We start from the raw sequence: 24,198 nt of genomic DNA, 5'->3' as shown, positions 1-24,198 counted from the left end.
ACCTTGTTGCATCTTTGTTTTTTATTTTTTATAAAGCTGCTGTCTTATACAAACAGGCTCCACATCACTATGCATGTGTAAATACAGACTGAGAAAATAATCGCAAAAATTACCTCAGCCAATCACATGACAAAGTGAATGGCAGCGGCACACTAAATTTGTTGTGCCGTATCCTGTGACCTGTTAGATTCTGCAGAATTTATGACAATTTTTAGTCTTTGTTGCCGTTAGTTGACCCAGGAATGTGTCATCAACCACAAATTGATGTAATTAAATCTCCTGGATTCAGTTTTCAACTACATACAACAAGTACAAGCACTAAATAATGTTATCTAAAACTGGTCAACAATCAAAGCCTCGTTTTTGCTTTTCCTTTGTGAGAAGAGCTCTTCTGGCTGTTTTTTTTTTTTAACAACTTTGGCTGTTGGCTTTAATCATAAATTAAAGATTGTTTGTATTTCACCCAAAGAGTTAATCGAATTTAACACAACCTTAAATGACATTTGGGTTCTATTTTTCCACTTTCAGGAGTTCACAAATGTTTCGCTTGTTTGTTTAGTTGCGTTTTACATCCCGCATTAATGTTATTAACACCGCCGATGCTCTGGTTTTCAAGGGAATTGACAACAGCTAATGTCTTTCTAGATTTCTTGGGAGATTTTGTTTGTGATCAGATGAAATAAAGTTTGAAAATTGAGATAGATGTTTTAAAAGACAGAAAAGCGAAGAAGTTACAGGCGTAAAAAGTTTCACAACAAAAGGGAAAAGCTTTAATGGAAAGCTGGGAAGACATTTCATCGATTTGACATATAACAAATATAAATGTCTGACGAGAACCGAACACAGAACATGAACAAAAACAAACAGTAAGAATAAATGGATTGTCTCATGTTGAAGCTGAAAGCTGCCTCTGGCTACAGAAATGTACAGCCATCCTCTTTTTGAAAGAGTCTAGCAGTGAGAAGGAGTGGAGTTTTCGTTTCTGTTTAAGTCAGACCGGACCTGAGAGCGCCACAAATGTTCCAGAGCTTTGCTCAGTTTTTCCTTTTCATGATGTCGTGTATGGTAGCAATGGGCAAAGGTTCACTCTCGTCCCTCCGAGGAACATGAAGCATATCCACCACTGCACAGCTGGGCTTTGGACGCCTGCGTCTTAATGCCCGTTTCTCCGCCCGGCCCTTGGGTGGAGGGAGGCCGTCACAGATCCGAGAGCAGGTTGAGATGCCACAGAAAGAGGGGTCGTCTGAATGAGAAGATCCCTCCGAGCTTCCTTCTGATGGTGAGTCTCTAAAGGAAGGTTGCAGTAACCTTTGTGTAATGGGGGTGGGGTTAGTGGTGACAGGCACACCGTTACATATTACAGCTCCGTTACACAGTTCTGGAGCAGCGTGAAAAGAGGGTTTCAGAGTCTCCACTTTGTCCAGGGGTTTCATCTTACGACGCCTCTTCTGTGAGGGAAAGAGAAGGTAAGAAAGTATGAGGAGAAGCATAAGACCCAATTTAATCTTGCTAACCTGATTCAAACACATCTTAATGCAACTAATGCTACACACCTTTCTGTTCACAGAGCAGAGACTTTGTGTCTCCTCTATATGCAGCATTTCTGGGCCTGTTGCACAAAAAATCAGGTTAAAATAATGGTTTACATTAACGGATTACTTTAAGAAGACAGATTCTCAAGACTTACTAATACTATTACGTTCTCTTGGTTCTTTATGCTGTGCAGCCTTACCTTCAGTGGTGGCTAACTGGAATGACTCAGAGTGTATGAGTGGATAGGATGCACTTCTCTTCAAGCCCGTCTCATCACCAGAAGAGAGCTGCCTATTAGGAAAACAGCACAGTAATGGTTGAAGGAAAACACTGCATGTGGCACCTTTATTAACACATCAGTCACAGACGTGTGATCATTGAAGTTTCCAGCTGCGATGTTCTTGGTGAATAATTGTACCAATAAAGCAGCTTAATGTGTACAGGCCATTCAAGGCACTGTAACCTCTGCCCATTAGCCGTAACAGCCCATCTGAAGCTGCTATTCAAATCTCTACTTCATGCTATAATTTTTTCCTCAGTCATAAATTTATCCGAGGCACTTCTTTTCTACCGCCAACACCGCTCTGGGCTCGTCTTTCTACCTTTCAGGACAGCAGAAGGTGTAGCTCTTGGCAGGGGTGGTTCTGGCTCTACGGCTGGAGGAACGGTGGAGATGCGGCAGTGGTTGGCACACACCAGAAAGCCGAGACACAAACACAGCACAAGGGGACAGCAGCAGGTAATTCTGCCTGTCTGACACCTAGAAAACAAATCAAGCTCATTAGCAGAGCAGCAGCAGCATCTTCTATGGCATAGAGCGGGACAGAAAAGCAATGTTTCAAAAATATTGTACAAATTTTACACAAGGGAACAATCAGAATCTGATTTTTTTTGCACGTCAATTAACATTAACATCTGGTCTTTTATCTTTGCACCACAATTTCTTTAAATCACACCATGAGGCATGTCTTTATGCATTCACTTAAGTACAAAGCAAGAAAGATTGTCCTCATGTGTAAGAGCCTGGTGGGTGAAAGTGATTGTGATGACTCTGTTCTGAGAAAAGACTAATATTACTCAGTATGGTGTCAGGCTGAAAAAAACCTGACTACAGGTGAAGGCTTTGTGCCTTGAGTGTTGGATCTACCTCATTCTGCAGCTGACTGACTCTGACAGACAGGTTGAGAACCAGCTGAGTCACATTCTCCAGCTGGCCCTGCAGCACCTGAATGGACTCAGTCTGACGTTGGTCCTATGGGAGAAAAAAGGACAACTAATTATGTAACCATTATTCTGAATCACATCTCGGCAATGCAAAGGGATGTCAATAAATACCAAGAAGAAACACTGAGCAAAGCGTGTGCAGTGTGGTGGTTGGCACGGTCTCCAACGAGTCGCTCGCTGTGAGTTTCTGTGTTCTCACAGTGGGGTTTCTGCAGGTTTGCTTCAGGTTCAGTGATTCTGAGCTAGTCATGAGTGTGAGCACACATGGTTATCTGTCTCTTTGTGTTATCCCTGTGATGCTTGTGCTCCACCTTTTGCCCAAGAGGTTCAGGGTAGATTTTGCTGGTAAAGGCTCCAACCGCCCACGACTCGGCATAAGACTAATGAATGGAGGTTTAACGCATTTTTAAGTGGTTCTTATTTTGGCCAGGAATTTTTAAACAACACTGACAAATTACCATCTTATAAAGCTGATAATAAGGCTGCAAAACTAATCAAATATTAATATACACAGTTTGGCTTCCCACACTTAAATGATCAACTGTACTTTAGATGTACACCCCCCGTCAAAAGTTTTAGGACACTTTCTCATTCAAATAACTAGAACCTGTCCTACAACTTTTGACAGGGGGTGTATCTACCAAATTTGGTACACAAATGCAGCACATCAGGCTGAACAAAAAAGTCAGTGACAGCCACATTCCAAACCCAACAGGAAGTGAGCTATTTTGCGTTGATTGTCAGATTTTGCCCATTTTTCATTTTTTTCTAGAGTGAACTCCTCCTAGGGGGAAACTCCAATTCACCTCAAATTCGGCCAGTACATACAGGAGGCCTTAATGAGCAAAAGTTATTAAAATCTTTTTCCAAATTCAAAGGGCGTGTCCGTGGCGGCCTCTGGAATTTTGATCCTTCGCCATGAAATTTCAAATGCTGTGTAAATGCCCTGAACATGCTCCAATCTGCCTGAAACTTTACATGTATGATCAGAGTCCTGCCCTGATCACATCCATATGATGAAATACACCCCTGTCAAAAGTTGCAGGACAGGTTCTACTTTATTTGAATGAGACAGTGTCCTAAAACTTTTGACAGGGGGTGTATAAGATGTGAACTCTGCTTATAAAATAAAAAAAATCACTTGGTTTCAGCTTTGGCAAATCTCACTTTAGCTACAACCTGCATGTGAGGTGATTAAGGACATTTTGTAAATTGTAGTAAGCAGTTAGCACAAATTGAGCAAGTGAGGCATTTTGGGAGGATTCATGTAAATTCTGCTTCTGCGAGATGGACTGAATTCAGTTGAGGAGGAATCATATTTTAAAATCTAATTTTGATGCAAAGATTTGCACATTAGCAGGACTGTAGTAGAAAACAGAAGTGAGAGCAGGGCTTTATCAAAAAAGAGAAAGTATAAAAGTAAATGAAAGATTTTTTTTTAAAGTTTTGTTGCCAAAGATATAGCTGTTAACAATTATGATAAAAATGGTGATCTTGACCACAGTTGTGCAGCCCTTATTGATATGGCTGAATGAATAAGCAAACACTTTTATATGTTGGTGATATGAAACAACAGCATTCATGTGGAGTTGTGCTTCTGCATAACTGATGATTCTAAGTCAATATTCACTCTCTTATTTTTTTTTACCTGTATGTTACTACCAGCAAACCTTTCGCATTACACGAGGGCTTTTAAGCCATCGGTGACATAAAAATATTGATTTTTGCAGCATGAAATAATAAAAAAACTAAAACTTTAACATACATCACAAATAAAGAAGGAACAACTCCAATTCTTGGTTATTGTTCTTCAAGATAGTAAGATTTTTAAGCATATTATGAATAAATATGTTAATACAGAGTCAGCCAAAATAATATATACAGACATCAGGAAAAGAAAAACTTGCATAAATATTTAATTTGCATAAGTACTTCTATACAGTTTGATCAAATTACGGTAACACTGTGTACTGCTGTACAATGTTTTCCCAACAGATGGTATTACCCTTGTGAATGTAGTTAGAGTTTGCAGTATTTTGCCGTACACATAAATGTCTGGAAGCAAATGGCCACCATTCTGAGCACCTCTTGTAAATTGTAGAGGCCAAAGCTACCTTGCATTAATCTCGTGATGTCTGAATAAATCTGGTGTGTGCATACATTATTATGGCTGCCTCTGTATTTTGGAATCTCAAAGTCAGGTAAAAAGCATATCCTACATAGCAGCTATCTGCTCATTGCTCACCTGCTCCTCTGCAATTCGAGACGTGTTCTGGAGTTTGATGATGGTTTTGTTGAAAGCCTTCTGCATCTCCTCCATTTGCTTTCGATATCTTGACGTAAAGGATCGTGCACATGTTACGATCATAAGTTCATAAACACACAATAATCTTTACATTTACTTCTTTCCTTTTTTGCACACAGCTGTTGTGTGCCACTGTGCCTCACCTCTGGCTAAGCTGCTCCAGGTAGCGCCCACTGAGCGACATGTTCATCTCCAGGGCTTTGATGCGGTTGTTGAGTCTCATGAACACAGACTCTTTCTGGTTGGTTCCATGCACTGGGTTCCCATTCTGCTCTGTGCCGTTCAGCGGCTCTGCATAGATGTCTGAGAGGGACGGTGAGGTAGGAGAAGGAGGAGTCGGAGAAGACGGACGAGGTGGCTGATTGATGCCACCTGAAGATGCAGAGATGTCTTCTGCGAGATCCTCCATTTTAGCATCTGTGATGGCTGGAGGACCAGCAGAGGGCTCAGGTTCTGCGACAGTGTCTACAGAAGGGTGGGATACTTCAGTGGAAGCAGTGCTGCTTTCAGGTACAACTGGTGGGTCAGGTTGGTGTTCTAAATAAGGTGGGATGGTGGGGAGAAGAACTGGAGACAGATCTGTCTTAACTTGGGTTTGGATGACTGTATTTATTTCTTCTTGAGTAATATCAACATTAGACTTCTCCTCTGTTGGTGCTGCTGACGCTTCGTCCACTTTAGCACTAACGGTGGGTTTTATAGAGATAGAGTCACTGAGAGAAGCTGAAGGCTCAATATGCTTCTCCTCAGCCAGCACATCCTGGCTCTTCTGTGGTGTTGGCTCCTTTACTGGCTCCTCAGAAGACAGCTGTGGTGTTTCCACAATAGGGGTAGCTTTGGCAAAGGATGAATCAGTGGCACTCGGTTTGGGGAGGTTCGAGGTTTGACTGGGCTCCAGCGGAGGAGGCTCAGATTCAGATTCTACTGTGTTCCCTGGAGGCTGCGGTGCTTCTGACGCGATGGCTTCACTCTCTGGCTCCTGCTCAGAAGCTTGTTCTTTTTCATGGGGCTGATGTACCTCAGTGTGGTGCTGCTGAGGTTCAGGGCAGGCAGTGGGGGACAGAGTTAGCTGCCAAGTTGGCGTCTGGATGGGTGTAATCGCTTGCTTTCTATCCATTTTTTGGCATTTCCTCTTTTGGATAGTGAGGCTGAACATTGCTGCTGGAAATACTCCTGGAGGGAGGCTGCACAAGAGCACGAGGAAAGGGAAGGAAGTAGAAAGCAGTAGTTTTGGCTTTGTTGTTGTTGTTCATGATGATCCCGTTTCTCTTTGTCTTCATCCAACTCGTCCTCTTTGTCCAGAAGAATGATCGTAGAGCTTATGTGTTCTTCCTCATCTTTCTGTAAAGGAATGACTCTTTGTTCCTCCACTAGGGGGAGCTCTTGCTTGCTGCTATCGATAGGAGTTTCTGGCAAAGAGGTTTCTGAAGAAGGGTCTCTCGTTTCAGGGATCTCAGGGTCAGGTGGAATCTGTACTTCTTCAGTTTCTGAACTACAGAGAAGGACAATATAGTATTAGATACAGTTAAGGAGGATTATCATGCAACAGCCACCAAGGACAGAAAACACCTGAAGCTCAACTACAAAATATCTAAAGCACGTAAAACGCCCTCCTGTTATTTCACAAATGGGAAATGGCTACACTATGGAAATATGGACACAATGGAAATACTAGTTTCCAGATAAAAGAAAATAAATACATGGTTTCAGATTTGAGGAACCATGATGTACGAGCATTGGTTTGTAGGTATCTTGAAATATTACTTTTGCATGCATCCATGTAAGATTTTGGAGGAAAAATGAAATAACATCTAAATATACTTATACTGAGACACATTGCAAGCACATTTTCATAAGTTTTCATGTGGACTTCAGAGAGGTCATACAGCATGTCACAACCTAAGGCTATATTTATCACTTTTGCTTTTTCCTTCCACAGTAAGAATAAAGTTTTAACTGAAATATTCAGTTGAACTCAGAAAATACTTCAAATTATCAGTCACATTAAAGGGAAACTACCAATTTTAGACATTATAATCAATTTATAGGTCTTGGGGGCTACTCATAGAGACAGACAACCAAATACGCTCACATTCACATCTACAGACAATTTAGAGTCACTAACTAACCTGAGCATGTTTTTGGACTGTGGGAGGAATCGTGCAAAACATCATCACTTCAACATCCCCTGGATAAGCAACTTTTAAAATGAAAACAGTAGCAGATGATCGGATTTGTTTTGCAATTTTAAAGTTATTTCAAATTGTCTTGTTAATTTTCTATAAAGACTGACATCCACATCTCTAGTAAAACAATACATTAACCTTCATTACAGCATTTCCCAATAAACCTTACAGTTTAGAAATAAAAAATAAATGAGTTCTTGTGAGTTTTTTCTTTTTTCTTTTTCAAAACCCAGGCCAGAAAAGGCAGGGTTTAAATAAGAGCCATTTAAAGACTAAAATGCACAAGAAACTCAAGTCTCTTTAACAATAATTCCCATCATGTTCTCATTAAAATATGCAATAATTAAGATCAATGTTTTTACAGGTATAACCCTCAACCACCTTAATTTGCAATTCTATGCCCTGTTAGCTGTTACCAATAGGGATGGGAATTTCGACTAATTTCCGAACCGACTAGTCGCCAATAAAATTAACGACTAGTCGGTTCGGAAATTAGTATTGAACTTGCAATTTAACCCTTTAAGCGCCAAAGTCGCAATATTGCCACAAGTAACATTGCTGAACATAACAAGCCATAGCTTCAAATATACTGCCTCGTGTGCCTCATGTACTGTACACCAGGAGATGGCGGACATCTGGAACTTCAATCTGAGCATCAGTTGTGGGCGTGTTTTCATGCAAAGTTTTGGAGTTTACAGAGTTTGAAAACCGAGGAGATGAGACTCGCCGTCGGAGCGTATCAGAGCGCAAGACGGCACATTTTAGAGTGAGAAAACTCACCGTACCGAGAGGTCTGGTCAACGCTGACAAAGTACTTTGTCAAGTAATGGCTTACTCATATTCTGAAGAGGAATATTCACCCTCTGATGAAGATGTTCAGTCGTCCACTGAGACAGAAAGTGCCGCTGCGTCTGTGCGTAACGGCAGCGGGTCGGTGCGCCATGACAGTCCAAGCAGCACATAGTGGAGCCGATGCTTTGCTTCGGGGTGGCAGGAAGGGACGTGGTGGGTGTAGCTGGAGTGGTCAAAACACCGCTAATGATGAGGGGGATAGCGGGGGTTGAAAAAAGAGACAAGCATATGCTACTGGCAGGATCAACCAGGTAGCCCAGACGGGACGAGTGTGCGGCGCACGGCCGAGCGTAGAGCTGCATGGTGGCGCACGGTCGGGACCTGGGGGGGGGGGCACACTAGCGTTTAACCGACTAGTAAAATACTAACCGTTTAATAAATGAGTCGACAATTAACCGATTAAACGACTAGTCCGCACATCCCTAGTTACCAACATGAGGAAAACCAAAATGTCTCACCCGTTGGTAAATTGCATGATGGGCAATGTAGATGTACAGTAGTGGCGCAACACTAAATCAGTGTTAGAAGACTGGCAGGTACTCACACTGAAGTAAGGTCTGTAGTGGCAGTTTCAGTGGAGGTCTCAAGCTGTTGTGATGGCTCAGTCACATTCACTTCTTGGGATGAAAGATTGCCTTTAAAACACAGATAAGAAATATTAATGAGGACTAGCTGCACAAAGAATTACAGTTAGTCAAACAAGCATCCCCATTTTATCAACATAAGGTAACAAATGTCACATTAGTGGATGCTGTACATGATTGAAAAGGCAATAATAATAATGGATTAGATTTATATAGCGCTTTTCTATTCATGCATACTCAAAGCACGTACAATGAATCGTGGCTGCCAATCCGCATCTACGGCCCTTCCAACCACCACCAACATTCATACACCAGTGTGCGAGCAGCACTGGAGGCAAGGCAGGTAAAGTGTCTTGCCCAAGGACACAACAGCACATGACTAGGTCAGAGTGGGAATCGAACCGCCAACCCTTTGATCATTGGACGACCCGCTCTACCACCTGATCCAGGCGCCCCAAGGCAAAAGCTTTTATTATGGGCAAAGTAAAATACAGTACTAAGTTTGTATGGCTGTGAAGATGTGTTGTCTGTACCTTGCAACTCTGCACTTCCCCCAAGAACATTGCTAGCAATATTATTCACCATGTTCATGAGAGCATCTGAAGAGAAAATGAAACACCAGAGTGACAAGTTATTACAATAATCCAAGTCTGAGCTCAATGTACTCATCTTAATGCAGTAGAGATAAAATTTCAGGCTTACCTTTAGCTGTTCCAATTATATTATTAGTTAACTTGACTTCACCAGATGCATATCCAGAGGGATAATCTGTAAGGAGTTATAATTATCACACTCAAAGCTTTCATTTAGATGTAATAAATGACATCCATCCTTCAACAAAACCTTTGAACATGTGGTTTTAACATCACATTAGTTTTGGTACATTGAAATGAAAATGCTGCAACACACAAACAAATTTAAGAATTTCAACGCGAGTTTGCTATATCATAAATATAACTGATACAAACTCTACTGAACAGGTTAAACTTACATTAGGTTGACTTTAAATAGGAAAAGAAGAGATTGACTCCACAAACTGGATTTCAGAAACTGAAAATGTTCATACCCAAGTCATCATCCTGATCATCCGGTCTTTCTGGGGGATCAGCTATCTCCTCGTACTCCTCCACCATGCTTGTTCCAAACACCCTGAGCAAAACCCGTGAAATCAATTTATAACCACAGCCACACACAGATCATACAGGAGAGAGAGATTATAGCTGCTGCTCCTCAATATGACAGCATAAGTGAAAACACAGGCATCAAACCAGTGTTCAATTTCTCATGAGGCGATACCTGAAACTGTCCCAGAAGTAACCGCTGCTGTCTAGGTTTAATTTCTATGTAACTGTTATAGTAAACATTTCCAGTTCCCCCTTTATGTGTAACCATACGTCAGATTTATATTTTGCATTTTACAGAAGTGGTATATACAACGAGAAGAAAGAGCAAACAGAGAGCGACGACACGAGCAGCTGAAGAAGAAAAACAACCCAGTAACACAATCACACCTGTACATGGACATGTTCTACAAACTCCAGACGTCAAAGCTTGTCTTGCTTTAATATTCTGCAGAAGCTTATAAGCCAAGTCGTTCTTGAACACCACAGCCTCCTACAGGAAGCATTTTCATGAATAACTTTTCAAGTTTTGTTCCAGTTATTCAGATAAATTTGCTTCTTCAAACAATCCTCAACGCTCCTCCTCCTAATCTATAGGAAGCAAATCACCTGCCAGACTCAGCAACACACTCGATATACATCTGATGTCAGCAGCCACTGGCATCCCCCGCCTAGCAACTAGCCAGGGGATAAGAGTCTAAACTACTACATAAGGTTGCGCTCAGTAACTATAACCTCATGCTAAATATAACTAGAGGTATGGCAGTATGCAGAAAGCTATCATGTGGAAGAGATCGAGCAAACTTGCTCCATTAGATTTAAATGAGTTATTTACAGACTGACAAATGCACATCATGTACAAACAGTAGAATACAAAACAGTCACACATGCATGCTACTAGTTTCTTATTTTTTATTCCATGGAAACATTTCTCTCACCTTATTTACCAGCTTTCAAAATTAAAAGCTGGTAATGAATCAAATCTGTGCTACGTGTTAAAAGCGTGTTTTATTGCCCTATTTGTTACGTACCTTAGAAGACTAAGGGGGCAAAAATGTTCAGAACCAAAGTGAGAGACCAGCTCTACCTGGAAAAACAAACAAAACAAACAAAAACCCACAAGAAATTTAGATTATTTCATAAAATGTGTTGCCATATTAAAACCCACACAAATCAACACTTTCCGCAGCAGTTATTGACAAACAGCAAAGCGTCGATTGTGTTTGGTTGTAAAATCAGAACACAGGAGTGAAACACTGATGGACTGACTGGCAGCGAGTTACTGCAACAGAGAAACATCAGAAACATCTCAGTACATGATGAGTTAAATAATCTGGCAGAATGTTTGATGATTTGAATGACAACTTAAATGGGTTATAAAATATTTATAGCGTGTGATAAAAGCCTTCTCAGACAGCATGTCTTGAAGTTGTAATGGTTTGCAGGCAGCATAGCAAGCTAGATCTGTTACATGTTGATCACACCACACTGAAAGACACAAAACACATTCTCCTCCATGTTCAGTTCACCCAAACACAGAGCACTACAAGAAGAGCAGGCTAACCTTTATGTACTTGGTGAACATCTGAAGCAAGAGAAACAGAAAAAAAGAGAAAAAATTAAGGAGATGTAAACATGCATTCAAAACAGGACTAAAGAGAGCATGTTGCTTTTATCGGAATTTGGCTGACAGTTTTATTCAGAAGAATGTACAACATGAGCAACGCTAAAGAAAAGAGCAAGACCTCCTACAGTACAGTCTTATTATAGCCACTCTGCAGACCAGAATGACCTCACTGACTGCTATGATAAGCAACAGGATAAAAGCAAATGAGCCAAAACTTCCACTCAAAGAGATTCACACACAACATCTCCAGAAAAACACTGCGCATGTTGGGTAGATGTTAAAGGTCAAACATTTACCAGCACTGAAAGATTACAGCACTAATTTAGCAAAGAATAAAGACAGATGTAGTGGTAGCGTCACTAATAAAAAATAAATAAAATTGTGCTCACCTTTACATATTTAGCATAAAGGTGTTCATCCAATGGGAAGCTCTGAATTGTGCGTTCATCTCTGGCATGAAACGTCCCCAGCTTTAGCCACTTATTGGTTGGGTATCTGCAGGAGCACATTTATATAAACAGTTTAGTTAAGTTATGACAAGGAAATAACAAAGGCGTGATCATTAAATTAAAGAAAGATCAAATTAAAATCCCTTGTGTCTGAAGACTTTTAGTCATCCAGGTCACGGTATATCTAAGCGCTACAACAAAAGCAGCAACAGCACAAGTTTATGGATCAACACAGGAGAGGTCAACACTCCAGAAGTCTACCTCCATCTGAAGGACAAAGGACACTCACTGAATGATGGTTTGAAAGAACAGTAAAATAACCAATCTATGTTACACTGGAACGAGTCACATCAAACAGAGGAAGCAGTCCACAAGACCACCTACACACGTGGACAAAATTGTTGGTACCCCTCAGTTAAAGAAGGAAAAACCCACAATTCTCACTGAAATCACTTGAAACTCACAAAAGTAACAATAAATAAAAATTTATTGAAAATTAAATAATCAAAATCAGCCATCACTTTTGAATTGTTGATTAACATAATTATTTAAAAAAACAAACTAATGAAATAGGGCTGGACAAAAATGATGGTACCCATAACTTAATATTTTGTTGCACAACCTTTTGAGGCAATCACTGCAATTAAACGATTTCTGTATTTGTCAATGAGCGTTCTGCAGCTGTCAACAGGTATTTTGGCCCACTCCTCATGAGCAAACAGCTCCAGTTGTCTCAGGTTTGATGGGTGTCTTCTCCAAATGGCATGTTTCAGCTCCTTCCACATATGTTCAATGGGATTCAGATCTGGGCTCATAGAAGGCCACTTTAGAATAGTCCAACGCTTTTCTCTCAGCCATTCTTGGGTGTTTTTGGCTGTGTGTTTTGGATCGTTGTCCTGTTGGAAGACCCATGACCTGCGACTGAGACCAAGCTTTCTGACACTAGGCAGCACATTTCTCTCCAGAATGCCTTGATAGTCTTCAGATTTCATCTTACCTTGCACACTTTCAAGACACCCTGTGCCAGATGCAGCAAAGCAGCCCCAAAACATTACTGAGCCTCCTCCATGTTTCACCGTAGGGACAGTGTTCTTTTCTTCGTATGCTTGCTTTTTGAGTCTATGAACATAGAGTTGATGTGCCTTACCAAAAAGCTCCAGTTTGGTCTCATCTGTCCAAAGGACATTCTCCCAGAAGCTTTGTGGCTTGTCAACATGCATTTTTGCAAATTCCAGTCTGGCTTTTTTATGAGTTTTTTTCAGCAGTGGTGTCCTCCTTGGTCGTCTCCCATGAAGTTCACTTTGGCTCAAACAACGACGAATGGTGCGATCTGACACTGATGTACCTTGGCCTTGGAGTTCACCTTTAATTTCTTTGGAGGTTGCTCTGGGCTCTTTGGATACAATTCCAACGATCCGTCTCTTCAATTTGTCATCAATTTTCCTCTTGCGGCCACGTCCAGGGAGGTTGGCTACTGTCCCGTGGGTCTTGAACTTCTGAATAATATGAGCCACTGTTGTCACAGGAACTTCAAGCTGTTTAGAGATGGTCTTATAGCCTTTACCTTTAAGATGTTTGTCTATCATTTTTTTTCGGATGTCCTGGGACAATTCTCTCCTTCGCTTTCTGTTGTCCATGTTCAGTGTGGTACACACCTTTTCACCAAACAGCAGGGTGACTACTTGTCTCCCTTTAAATAGGCAGACTGACTGATTATGAGTTTGGAAACACCTGTGATGTCAATTAAATGACACACCTGAGTTAATCATGTCACTCTGGTCAAATAGTTTTCAATCTTTTATAGAGGTACCATCATTTTTGTCCAGGCCTGTTTCATTAGTTTGTTTTTTTAAATAATTATGTTAATCAACAATTCAAAAGTAATGGCTGTTTTTGATTATTTAATTTTCAATAAATTTTTATTTATTGTTACTTTTGTGAGTTTCAAGTGATTTCAGTGAGAATTGTGGGTTTTTCCTTCTTTAACTGAGGGGTACCAACAATTTTGTCCACGTGTGTATCAGCCACTTACAATGCAGTCCTGAGATCCCTCCACAAACGGTTTAACACACTTCACTTCCCACGACCCGACAACTCACAGGGTTCTAATTAAGCCCACAATATCTTAAAAGCCAGCAATGAGAAGTGAAGAAGCCCTTTGAGAATCAAATGAGAAACATCTTCAAGAAAGTGAAGCTCATTCATTTGCCTCTGGTTTAGCATTTATAAATAAAACATCCTTACTAGGGTGTTTATTGCTTCATCGAAGATATAGCAGATACAGTGTACGACCTTACTGTATCAAAACTCAGTAGATACAGTACATACCTATCACTAATGGACACAAGAAAATCTTTCGGAGTAGAAGAGAAGAGCTCAAAGTTAGCGATGTCCAGCTGCTTCACCTGGATGGGCTCACAGAGCTCAATAATGAACCTAAGCAACAAAGAAAGAGAATTTAGACAAAGAAAAAGGACTACAGTCAGAGATGAAAATAAGTGGTCTCATTTAGGGGGATACACATATCTTGCATACCAGATTTTGTTACTACAGGGATTTAACATGTACAAGTCCATGTTCTCCTCCAATATGGCTGAAGTGCTCTGTAAGAAACAAATAAATCAGTATCGGTTTGCATTTGTCATCATCCATCAGGACAGGCTGAATATTCTGTATGAAAGCCTGGCATCACTAACCTTAGACTCTGGGTTAGCGCCAAGTATCTTGGCTCCACACTCCACTGAGGCATAGTTATTGAAGTTCTTCTGGACCTTCTTCACAGTTTGAGGAGCCCCATTGTTTGAGGTGTGAGTAGACTGAGCTACAGATAAATAACGAAAAAAAAAAAATCACAGAAGATGTAAGGAGTTAAACCCGTTCTTTACAATTCTGTAGATTCATGTGAAATAGGAATCACTACAATGTGATACAGATGCACAGAATATTTCAGCACAACTTCATTAGTAGAATAAATGGGTGAACGTACTTTTCTCTTTTTCCACCTCCATCATTTTCCGCTTCCACTCATCAAAAGTGGGGATGTCCTCCGGGTCCTTGCCGCTCACACTGGAATCTGTGTCTGTGCTGACAGGGGAGCTCAAGTCCTGCCAGAGATAATGAGAAAACGAGAGCTGGGACACGTCCTCTGGTAGAGACAGGAAAATAGTCCACATCATATCAGCGCTACTTACCTTCTCTTTCAGCATGTGTGATATGTTGGTATCCAGATGCTGAGTGCTGTGATCAGCCGGAGAACTTATAGGAGGATCAGTGTTGGTTTTAGTGCCTGTAGTGTGAGCATTGGAAGTGTTCTCCAGAACTATTGGAGGGCTGCTGTAGTAACAAAAAAAAAAGGTATGATTGCATCACGGAAGAGTCCTATTTGACTTTTAAAATGAACACCACAACTAACAGAGTTATTTTTATATTTTGGAGGATATATGATTAACTGTGCCTACCTTTCATTGTCATATGGATTGTCCTCTTCTTCTTCTTCACAGTCAGCTGGAGTCAGGTCAGAATCAAGGACCTCAGAAGCAGCTACATCAGATGCATCTCTTGAAACACTGAAATGATAAAACAACACATTTTGCATACGACACATCCAGAACAACAGGAAACAGGAACAGTATACTAAACCAAAGCCATATACATCACATTTTCTGTTGTCATTTTTACATATAACTGAATGAACAGTTGTAAAACAAACAAAGAATATCTTCAGTGACATTCGAGGGAATAGTAGCTTACTCATTTGGGGTGTTGTCTTGAGGTCTAGGGGTGCTGGGGTCCTCTTTATCATCAACAGAGAGGCCAGAGACAGAGTCTGAGGAAGGCAGCACGGAGGCAGAGTCCTGATCTTGAGTGACCAAAGTTTCAGGATGTTGATCTTCTGTGATTTGCTCAGATTGTGAAATTCCTTTTTCTGCCTCCAGCTCTACCTCTACAGCAGGCTCCTCTGCTTCAAAGGCCTGATGGACAAACAGAGAGATATTTGAGCTCCTGGACGAACATGAAAAATGCTTGGCCCATTAGCTAGGGCTGGACCGATCAACAAAACACTTAAAGATCAAAATGTTCCAGGAACAATCGATAAAAAGAAGTGCACGGTAGGACGCACATGAATGCTTATCCTGGGCTGAAACTGTTGTGGAAACCAAAGGTAAAGCCTTTAGAAATCATAGCACAGGTATGTATTTGAAATTACAGTACTGAATCCTTGTTTTAATTTACATAAATGCTATATCGATACTGTACCTCCACATATTGTTTTTGGTCCACCTCTCCTGCCATCTGTTCTTCTTTCTGGTGATGATCCTCTATCAGCTGCTCATTTTCTGAGACAGACTGTGCAGGTGAGACCCAGCTTTCATCAACCTAGAAAAAAAACCATCACTCACACATTAATGCATGCATAAACAAATATCACTGAATCCAAAAGACAATCCGTTAAGTCTCAGAACATTCACAAAATAAACAAGCACAAAAATAGACATATTGCATTTGTGACCTTTTTTTTTTAAAGTGTGCGAGTTTAAATTTCAAGTGGTCACGATGTTAACCACAGTGGAAGAGAGCAGCCTCCAAGCAGCAGCTACAGCAGCCTTCGATGTGAAGCGTTTAGGAAACATTGGGAAATTGTGGGGTCTATCGATAAGAAAATGTTCAGCTGGTGCTGTGTTTTGCCTGAAACAAGGTGGGAGGTGCAGCCAAATGAGGAAGTTGGTCGCACGAGTCTTACCAGTGAAAAAGTTAGTCAGGAGCCCTGCCATATAAAACATCTCCTACACTAAGCAGTCACACCTCTGAGTCATGGGGTGGGTTGTAGTATAGTATCATGTAAAGCTACCTTGTCATGATAAGCCTTTTCCCCTGGCTCGTCCTCTGAACTGGTCTCCTGCGACGATACAATCTTCTGGGCCTCTTGTTGCAACTCTGTGCAACCAACATAACAACTCGGGTACCTGTGAGAGAAAGTAAAACACAGTCAGAGCCATAAAACCACTGAGCCAATTTGTCAAAAAAATGAAGGATAACTGTGTCACAGAAACTGTATTGGAATCTTGAAAAAGCCCTAAGATTAAAAGAATATGTGAAATGCATAAATTCTTGAATCAAACAAACTATCACTCTATTTGAAAGCAGTGGCATATAGAGCCAAAGAAAGCCGCAGCCCAGTGTCTCAGTATGACGTACTGAGGAAGTCCAGGTGGCCTGTACCCCAATGTAGCCGTTAATCTTATCTGTGTGCAGAGTCAGGGAATGCTGTCAAAGTCAGAAGACACACCTCAAACAAGCCGTGTATTGCTCAACAGCTGACTGTAGGACCTTAAATAATAAGCACAAAATATCTGCTAAACGTTGCTTCTATCCTTTTATGAACCTATTTGTGTCGGGCACCTGTCTGAATCTGAACCCACCACCTATTTAGTAAAAAGAAAATACAGTACTTCAGAAGGTGAAAATGACAAATGATTCACCTCTTTTCCTTCAGTGAGTTTTGCCTATGCTGTTTCCTTTTTTTTTCCTCTATCTTTAGAGTTCATCTTTTGTGCATAAATACAAGTATACAGAAAAGTTGACTGCTCAGAGTGAAAATTATATAAGTAAGCGAAAGACTGAAAATAAAGTACAACAGTTGCAGTAAACAGAAATTAGAGCCTCTAATGACTAACATTAACAATGTTAATTATACTTTTTGTATGTGAAATAATTTTAAAAAATGGTCAAAAAGCTGTAATTGTGGTAAAGGTCTGGACACCTTTCTACTTGTAAAGTCTGGGAGCTTCATTAACTCATCTTGAAGTCTTGAAGTTAAAGTGATCGACTAATCCAATCCAGTTGTCAGTTTCAGTAAATATCTCCTCACAGAGTGCGAGCTTTCAGGTCTATGTGTGGGCGCGATGTTTGTACAAGGCCATGGCTCTGTAAATAGGAAATACACAAAGTGGCTCAAACCAATCAACTCAAAATGATTCCAAAGTGTCCTGTGCATGTTGGCGGATGTGTAAATGTACGGTACAGGGAAAAGGGACTGGCAAGGGGCAGACTCCACCTTGAACTGACTCATCAGCACTTGTCAGGCAGGCCAAAAATTACCATCAGGATTGTCAGCTGATGACATTCCATGGCTGATAAATTCTCTGACTCTTGAAACATGGCAACACTCAACAACTGGGCTCTTCTCAGCAACCGACTGAGGTTTACAAAGTGAAGCCAACTGATGCCTACAAAGCAGGTGAGGGCTATAAAAAGCACTCCCAGCTTATAATTTCCACCGTCTAAAATGTCATTGAGAGGAGTCAGTTAAGGTGAACTGTGGAAGACAAGACAAAAGATCAAATGAAATAAACTTTTGAGAAATCTGCTGGGGAGAAAGGCACAACTAAGTCAGGAAGGCTGAATGAATGGAATACCAAAAGGCTGGTTGTTCATCGTTTTCCTTTTTTTTTTTGGAGTACATGAAATAAAGAAATACTATGTTAACATTTGAGTGAAGAATTTTTTTATGTAAGTTTGTTGCTGAAGCTGGGCTTCCTTCTTTCACTTCAATAAAATATGTAACTTGTGCTCTGTTAGGTGACACTGCCAGAAAAAATGGTTAAATTCAAAGTGTTTTGAGTCTTTGCAGCAAAACAACGATAATTAGCTGTAATAGGGCTTTAGATAATTGTGACACTGTCACATTCCTGTTCTCAAAGGCCACAATCCAACAGTGACTTGTCAACAATCCAAGCCATTACCTGGATGTCAGGTCAGATATTTTACTTGGCCAGTAGCCTGGGTGGTGCGACAGCTGTGTTGACCTGCCCTAAGGTTAGACTAGTTACAACCACTTTAGCGAACAACAGAACATTTGTTTTCTAATTAAAAGTCAACAGGGATAATGTAACTCCCATTGGTGTGAGAGTGGTGTTGAGTGCTTTCTAAATAATTAACAAACTGGTTACAGGCAGAGAATTAAAGCAGTCGACATCCCATTTAGAGGCTGGACATGCTAGATCTCCGCAGTGGTGCGTATGTTTGTACCACATATTATGCTCCATGAGATTATTTTCTCAAGAATGTAACTGATCAAATAAAATGCAAGTTAAATTGGAATTCACAAGAACAGGGACAAGTGTTTAATTCATAGCAGTCCTGATGCAATACTATAAAAACAAAGCCTTTAAAGACCAGGCTGGATATGTAAGTGGGTTGCCCACTATTGCAACAAATGACATGGACAAAACAAGTCTCCCACGAGTGCAAAGATCATGTCCATGAGTCTGCTCTCATCACACAGTCCTTGGATGAGGCCTCTGACTGTGATAAGATTATGTGACATGCTGTAAGGTGACTACAACTTCATTCACAACAGTTTACAGGTATTGTGACATACAGTCTCTTGAGACACGTTGGAGTTGTGGAATCCTTTTTGATGTATCATTTTTACTGTGGACTAAACACTGTCTCAGTATTGTATCATGAGCTACCCATGAACCCAAGCCTTCTTCTTTCTATATTCCACTATTAAAAAAATCACAATATATTATTTTTTCAACTGTTTTTCTGAAATGTATCACTGTTAAATGTGCTCAAACAGATAGAATAAGATTGTCTCCTTTTGGGTAGCTCAGAAAATTAAAAGCAACCAAGCTACTGCATGACATTTTTGTTAAAATCATACAAATAAAAACAGTCCAGCTAATGAGCCACTCAGGCAAAGATTTCAAATATTAAAGAGATCACAGAAGCAGTATGACCATATATCCACTTGGAAACAAATGTATATAGTTGTGAATATTACAAAGCAACAATGTGACAAAATTATAGTCCAAAGCTGTGCTGAAGAAAGTAGGCCATGCCAACATCACCACCACAGATCTTACTAAAATATTACATCAGATCACCTCCTTAACTGAAGTATTGCAGTCTGTGCGTGTTGTGAGTTCTTACTATCCTCTAACATCGGGGCTACAGCCCATAATCATCAGACATAATCATCATACATAATCTCTCCCCCTCTCTGCTGGCTTTACGGTGTTCTGTCAGATTTACACAGCCCGAAGAGTCTCAGGATTTCAAGAGGACCTACATGACTGACGTGAAAGGCCCATAATCCTGTCAAGAACTCATGAAGCAAATCTGTGTAGTGTCGGGTAACGTCAGGTCTGCGTTTGGGTCATCAAATCAGCAGTCACGGATGCAATGTACAGTAGAGTCAGCAGATTAACTCCTACAACCGGGAGTCTTCTTGTTGTTTTGGTCAGGTATTTTCTGTAAAGGTCACGTGTATGTTCGAAAGTGAGTGTTTACAGGAGATTTATGCAGACATATCTAACTTAAAGCGGCTGATAAAACGTATCAAATTATGCTACATCACTACACAGTTAAATATCACAAACTTAATTAAAAGGACTACTTGTTTGTTAGCTAACTCTGTTACAGCCAATTTGAACCTAGCTAGGTTAGTGGTTAGTGGTCAGCTAGTCAAGCTAACTCCTGACAACAAGTCAGAAGTCAGCCAGGTGCCACATCACAACGTTATGTCAACGTCAGCTAGCTAGCTAAAGCAGTGCAATGGAGTTAAATCTTCTCAAACACTAGTCAGACACAGTGGTAGTTAGTTCATTCACTATTTTATCAACAAAAGAAGTAACAGCAGTGTTTTTAAATGGAGGAAATTTCACCAACTCACCGACAGACTACAGCTACACATAGCCACACTGACACAATTCGCCACAACAGCGGTGTCATCTTCATCCGTCTCCTGCCGGGACAGGCATCCTCGTCGGACTCGTAGAAACGTTTTATCCTGTTAGTTAGGGGTCTCTTCAACTGTGTGTAACGCAAATTCACCGGCCGTTTCCTGTTTGTTCGGCTGACGTTAGCACTTTCACGGTGAAGTGTGATGCTAGCCGCCGTCACCCACACACAGTCTGCTGTTGACTGTCAGTGCGGGTCAGCTTTCAACCGGCCAATCAAAAGGCGGCGACGCTGTTGCGCAGTTCAAACCGAACGAGCAGTGTGAGGGAGCGCTTGTTTCGCTTCCTCTGGTCTCCCGACAGGGCGGAGCTTCTTCGATTTAGGCAGTAAATCCGGTTGGGAGAGGTCTTCAGGTGTTATCAGTTATAGTAATTACATCACACAACCACGGCAATAGTCTTGTAATGTTATACATATGACTGACGTGACCAAAAACTCTGTATTGATAAGAGTCACCGGAAAACGGGGATGTAGTGTTTGACTGAACAGCTGATGAAAAACGCTAATGTGAAAGAATGCAGTTATAGCAAAACAAATGTGTATACAATTTGTGCATACATTTTGTATTTAACTAACATATTTTAATAAATAACCTACACAAATAACAGTTTGACAGCAAAATCCGATTTTTAAAAACTATTTGCATTGAAATGTCGCGAGACTTACGTCTATGCTTAAAGAGGAACTTAATTAGTAAAATGTTTTCTGGGTGCAATCATGTGACGAACGACTGCAAGATAATTTTGTTCATCATCAATGTAGTTTCAGTATAGATGCAGATATTAAAGGTCTGTAAGACAGCCCCAGGTAATCAAAAAGTGAAAAAAACAACTAAATATGTACGTCTTCTTTGTACAAATTGTGCAATTTGCGGTCGCATTACACAAGATTGCAACATGATTTCATTTGTTGCTTCCTTTTGTCGCAAATACAGATCAACATCTATTGTAACACGGTGCTGCAATAAACTGTCCCGTCTAGTTTTCGGCTCTCTGGGTTCACCTTGTACTTTCCGCATCAGAAATCCTGCAGTACATCTGACTGCACCTTTTACCTAAGAGCATGTCCATGTTTCGGTCACTAGAGGGAGCTCTCTGCTCAGCTCTGCAGCATCTACCAGGAGTTAAGGAGATCATTTGAAACTCACCTTGATGAGGACGAGAGCCGATGAGTTAGTGTGTCACTAAAGGGCTAAATAAGAGAGGAAATCTCCTTCATGAGTGGAGCTGCATGGTCACATTAGAGCAGCTGTAACCTCAGAGCCTGTTTGTAGTAATAACAGAGGACACTCTAGGACATTTAACACAGATAAAACATGTAAGCAAAAGGCCTTCAACAAAGAACATATTATTTTGATACATTTTTATTATTGCAGCACAACATTTGTTGCAGTTTTTGACATAAAATTGTACAATTTTAATTTTCATATTTGGATCAATTCCTTATACAGAGTCTACATTAATGCTCAGAGTAGAAAAAAGACTATTTATTTATTTTTGCTTGTTGTGTCCTGTTCTAAATTCTGGGATCATAATAAGGCATAATTTGGCATTTTCTGCAATATTACTGTGTGGAAATCACAAACCATTTTGTTTTTTTTTCTTGATGAAGTTCTATTGAAATGACAACACTAAATTTGTGCTGGAAAAGTGTGCCAAAATAACAGTGTGGCGGACTTGCAAAGTTATTTAAGTAATGCTGTGCAACGCTTGTCTCGGTTTCTGGTGCCATCATGTGGTGAACAGGGAGGGAGACTGCAGTCCTGTATATTAGATATTGTGTTACTACCAGACAGCTGATGTTATACATGTATTTTTGGCTATTTTAGTGTCACTTTATTCAGTTATTAATTACTTAATGAGGAGTCATTTTGAACATGTGAGCTAAATATATCATGCCTCCATTTCCCACGGAAGTAATACCAACTGCAAACTGTTAAATGATAAGACATTTTTCTACATGGTTAGCGCTATTGTCTTGCAGCTGGAAGACACCTGGTTTGCGTCCCAGCCTCGACCTGGGATCTTTCTGCTTGGAGTTTACATGTTCTCCTTGTGTATGTGTTGGTTTTCTCCAGGTATTCCAGCTTCCTCCCGCAGTCTAGGAATATGTTGAGGTTAACTGGTGTTTCTAAATTGTCCGTAAGTGTGAATGTGAGTGTGATTGTTTGAATATATAGCCCTGTGATAGATTGGTGACCTGTCCAGGGTGTCCCCTGCCTTCACCTTAAGTCAGCTGGGAAAGGCTCCAGCCCCCTGTGACCCTAATGAGGTTTAAGTGGTGTATGGATAATGGATGGAAGGATTTTTCTACATTATGATAAACAGAATTTGTAAAATAAATAACCCTCACAAATGAATAATGCTGCAGATTTTGTGTTGTTTTACCCCTGGCAGCTTTAGTCTATTCTGGAAGCCTTTGGGTTTTGATGATTTGTAGATGTTTATTATATTTGTCTTCTGGTTTACGAAACAGATTTTGACAAAAGACAAGCAAATACATGATTAGAGCTCTGGCCTAGGTGTGTAGCACACAAATCCCAATGTTTGGACTGAGTGAGCACAGATGTACCTGTAAATAGCTGCCGTTCTGTATTTCAGGATATAATTCTACAGACTGAAATGTAACTTTTAAATAGTATTTATCATTCTCATATTTGTTCTCAAAAGGGGCATATTTGCTTGGAACTACAGCACTACTTCACTAACAAGCTTTGCACAGCATTATTTAAATAAATTCATTTCTATTTTGAGAAAGATTCAATCCCGATGTAGTTATTAAAGGAATGAAAACTACTTCTCTGCCATGAGCCCTCAGCTTTGGAACGACCTGCCTGAGGAGATAAGGCTCCCCAAAACAGTAATTTCTTTTAAAATCACTTCTTAAAACCCATTTTTATAGACTCACCTTCAAGTAAAGTTCTCTTTAATTTCTCTTTTATCACTCTGTCTTTTTTATCCCTTTTAATATTTCCACTGCTTGTAGTCCCTCTTTCTGACTTCCTGTTCTTAATCTTTCTTTTATATTCTCTTAACCGCCTTGTCCATTCTGTACATTTTTGTCTTTTTTATGTTCTACCTGTCAAAGCACTTTGTGAATGTTCTTCTTAAAGATGCTAAACAAATAAAGATATTATTGTTATTACTATTATCATCATATTAATAGCTACTTGTTTTCAACAAATGCAGGATTACTGACTCAACAATGTAGATGACATGTTTAGAAATCAAGAAGGAAATTAATCATAATAAATCTGAAGATCAATCTAATTTTAGTTCATTTTGTAGCCATGCAATCATCTTCTTTCTTAAGTTGAACATTTTCTCTTTAGTTTTGTTGTGATAGCAACTAGCTGTGCTTTTACTGTCTAACACTTTGGATCATGCAGACTTCCAGTATATATACAATCTTTCCTAATTAGTGCCATTTTAGCTAAAAGAAGCAGCCACAGGATGAAATAATGCACCAAAACCTGTTCGAAGCTTTTTGATCATGTAACTGTAATCCGCTATTGAATGTCAGACCTGCAAAAATATTCAAACTGTTCCAAAACCCAGCAGTTCAAATAA

General features: G+C 40.2%; 1 protein-coding gene across 1 annotated transcript; it reads right to left on the bottom strand.

Moving 5' to 3' along the window:
* Positions 1–757: 757 nt before the first annotated feature.
* LOC110950738 (SUN domain-containing ossification factor-like) lies at positions 758–20,842 on the bottom strand. Its single transcript, XM_022193493.2, is given in 28 exon segments — positions 758–1,042; positions 1,044–1,448; positions 1,554–1,609; positions 1,733–1,824; positions 2,136–2,160; positions 2,163–2,259; positions 2,261–2,293; positions 2,681–2,785; positions 5,003–5,090; positions 5,206–6,199; positions 6,202–6,554; positions 8,645–8,735; positions 9,218–9,283; positions 9,387–9,452; positions 9,751–9,833; positions 10,837–10,892; positions 11,370–11,390; positions 11,822–11,927; positions 14,210–14,317; positions 14,417–14,484; positions 14,578–14,702; positions 14,868–14,985; positions 15,073–15,214; positions 15,340–15,447; positions 15,632–15,852; positions 16,139–16,258; positions 16,731–16,845; positions 20,562–20,842. Coding segments are annotated over 28 exon segments (3,978 nt in total). The 5' UTR covers positions 20,627–20,842; the 3' UTR covers positions 758–991.
* Between the last annotated feature and the right edge of the window lie 3,356 nt (positions 20,843–24,198).

Source organism: Acanthochromis polyacanthus, chromosome 9, assembly GCF_021347895.1.
Source record: "Acanthochromis polyacanthus isolate Apoly-LR-REF ecotype Palm Island chromosome 9, KAUST_Apoly_ChrSc, whole genome shotgun sequence".
NCBI classification, from domain to species: Eukaryota; Metazoa; Chordata; class Actinopteri; family Pomacentridae; genus Acanthochromis; species Acanthochromis polyacanthus.
Note: the sequence above shows the minus strand (reverse complement) of the source record. Positions and strands in the feature narration are given on the sequence as shown.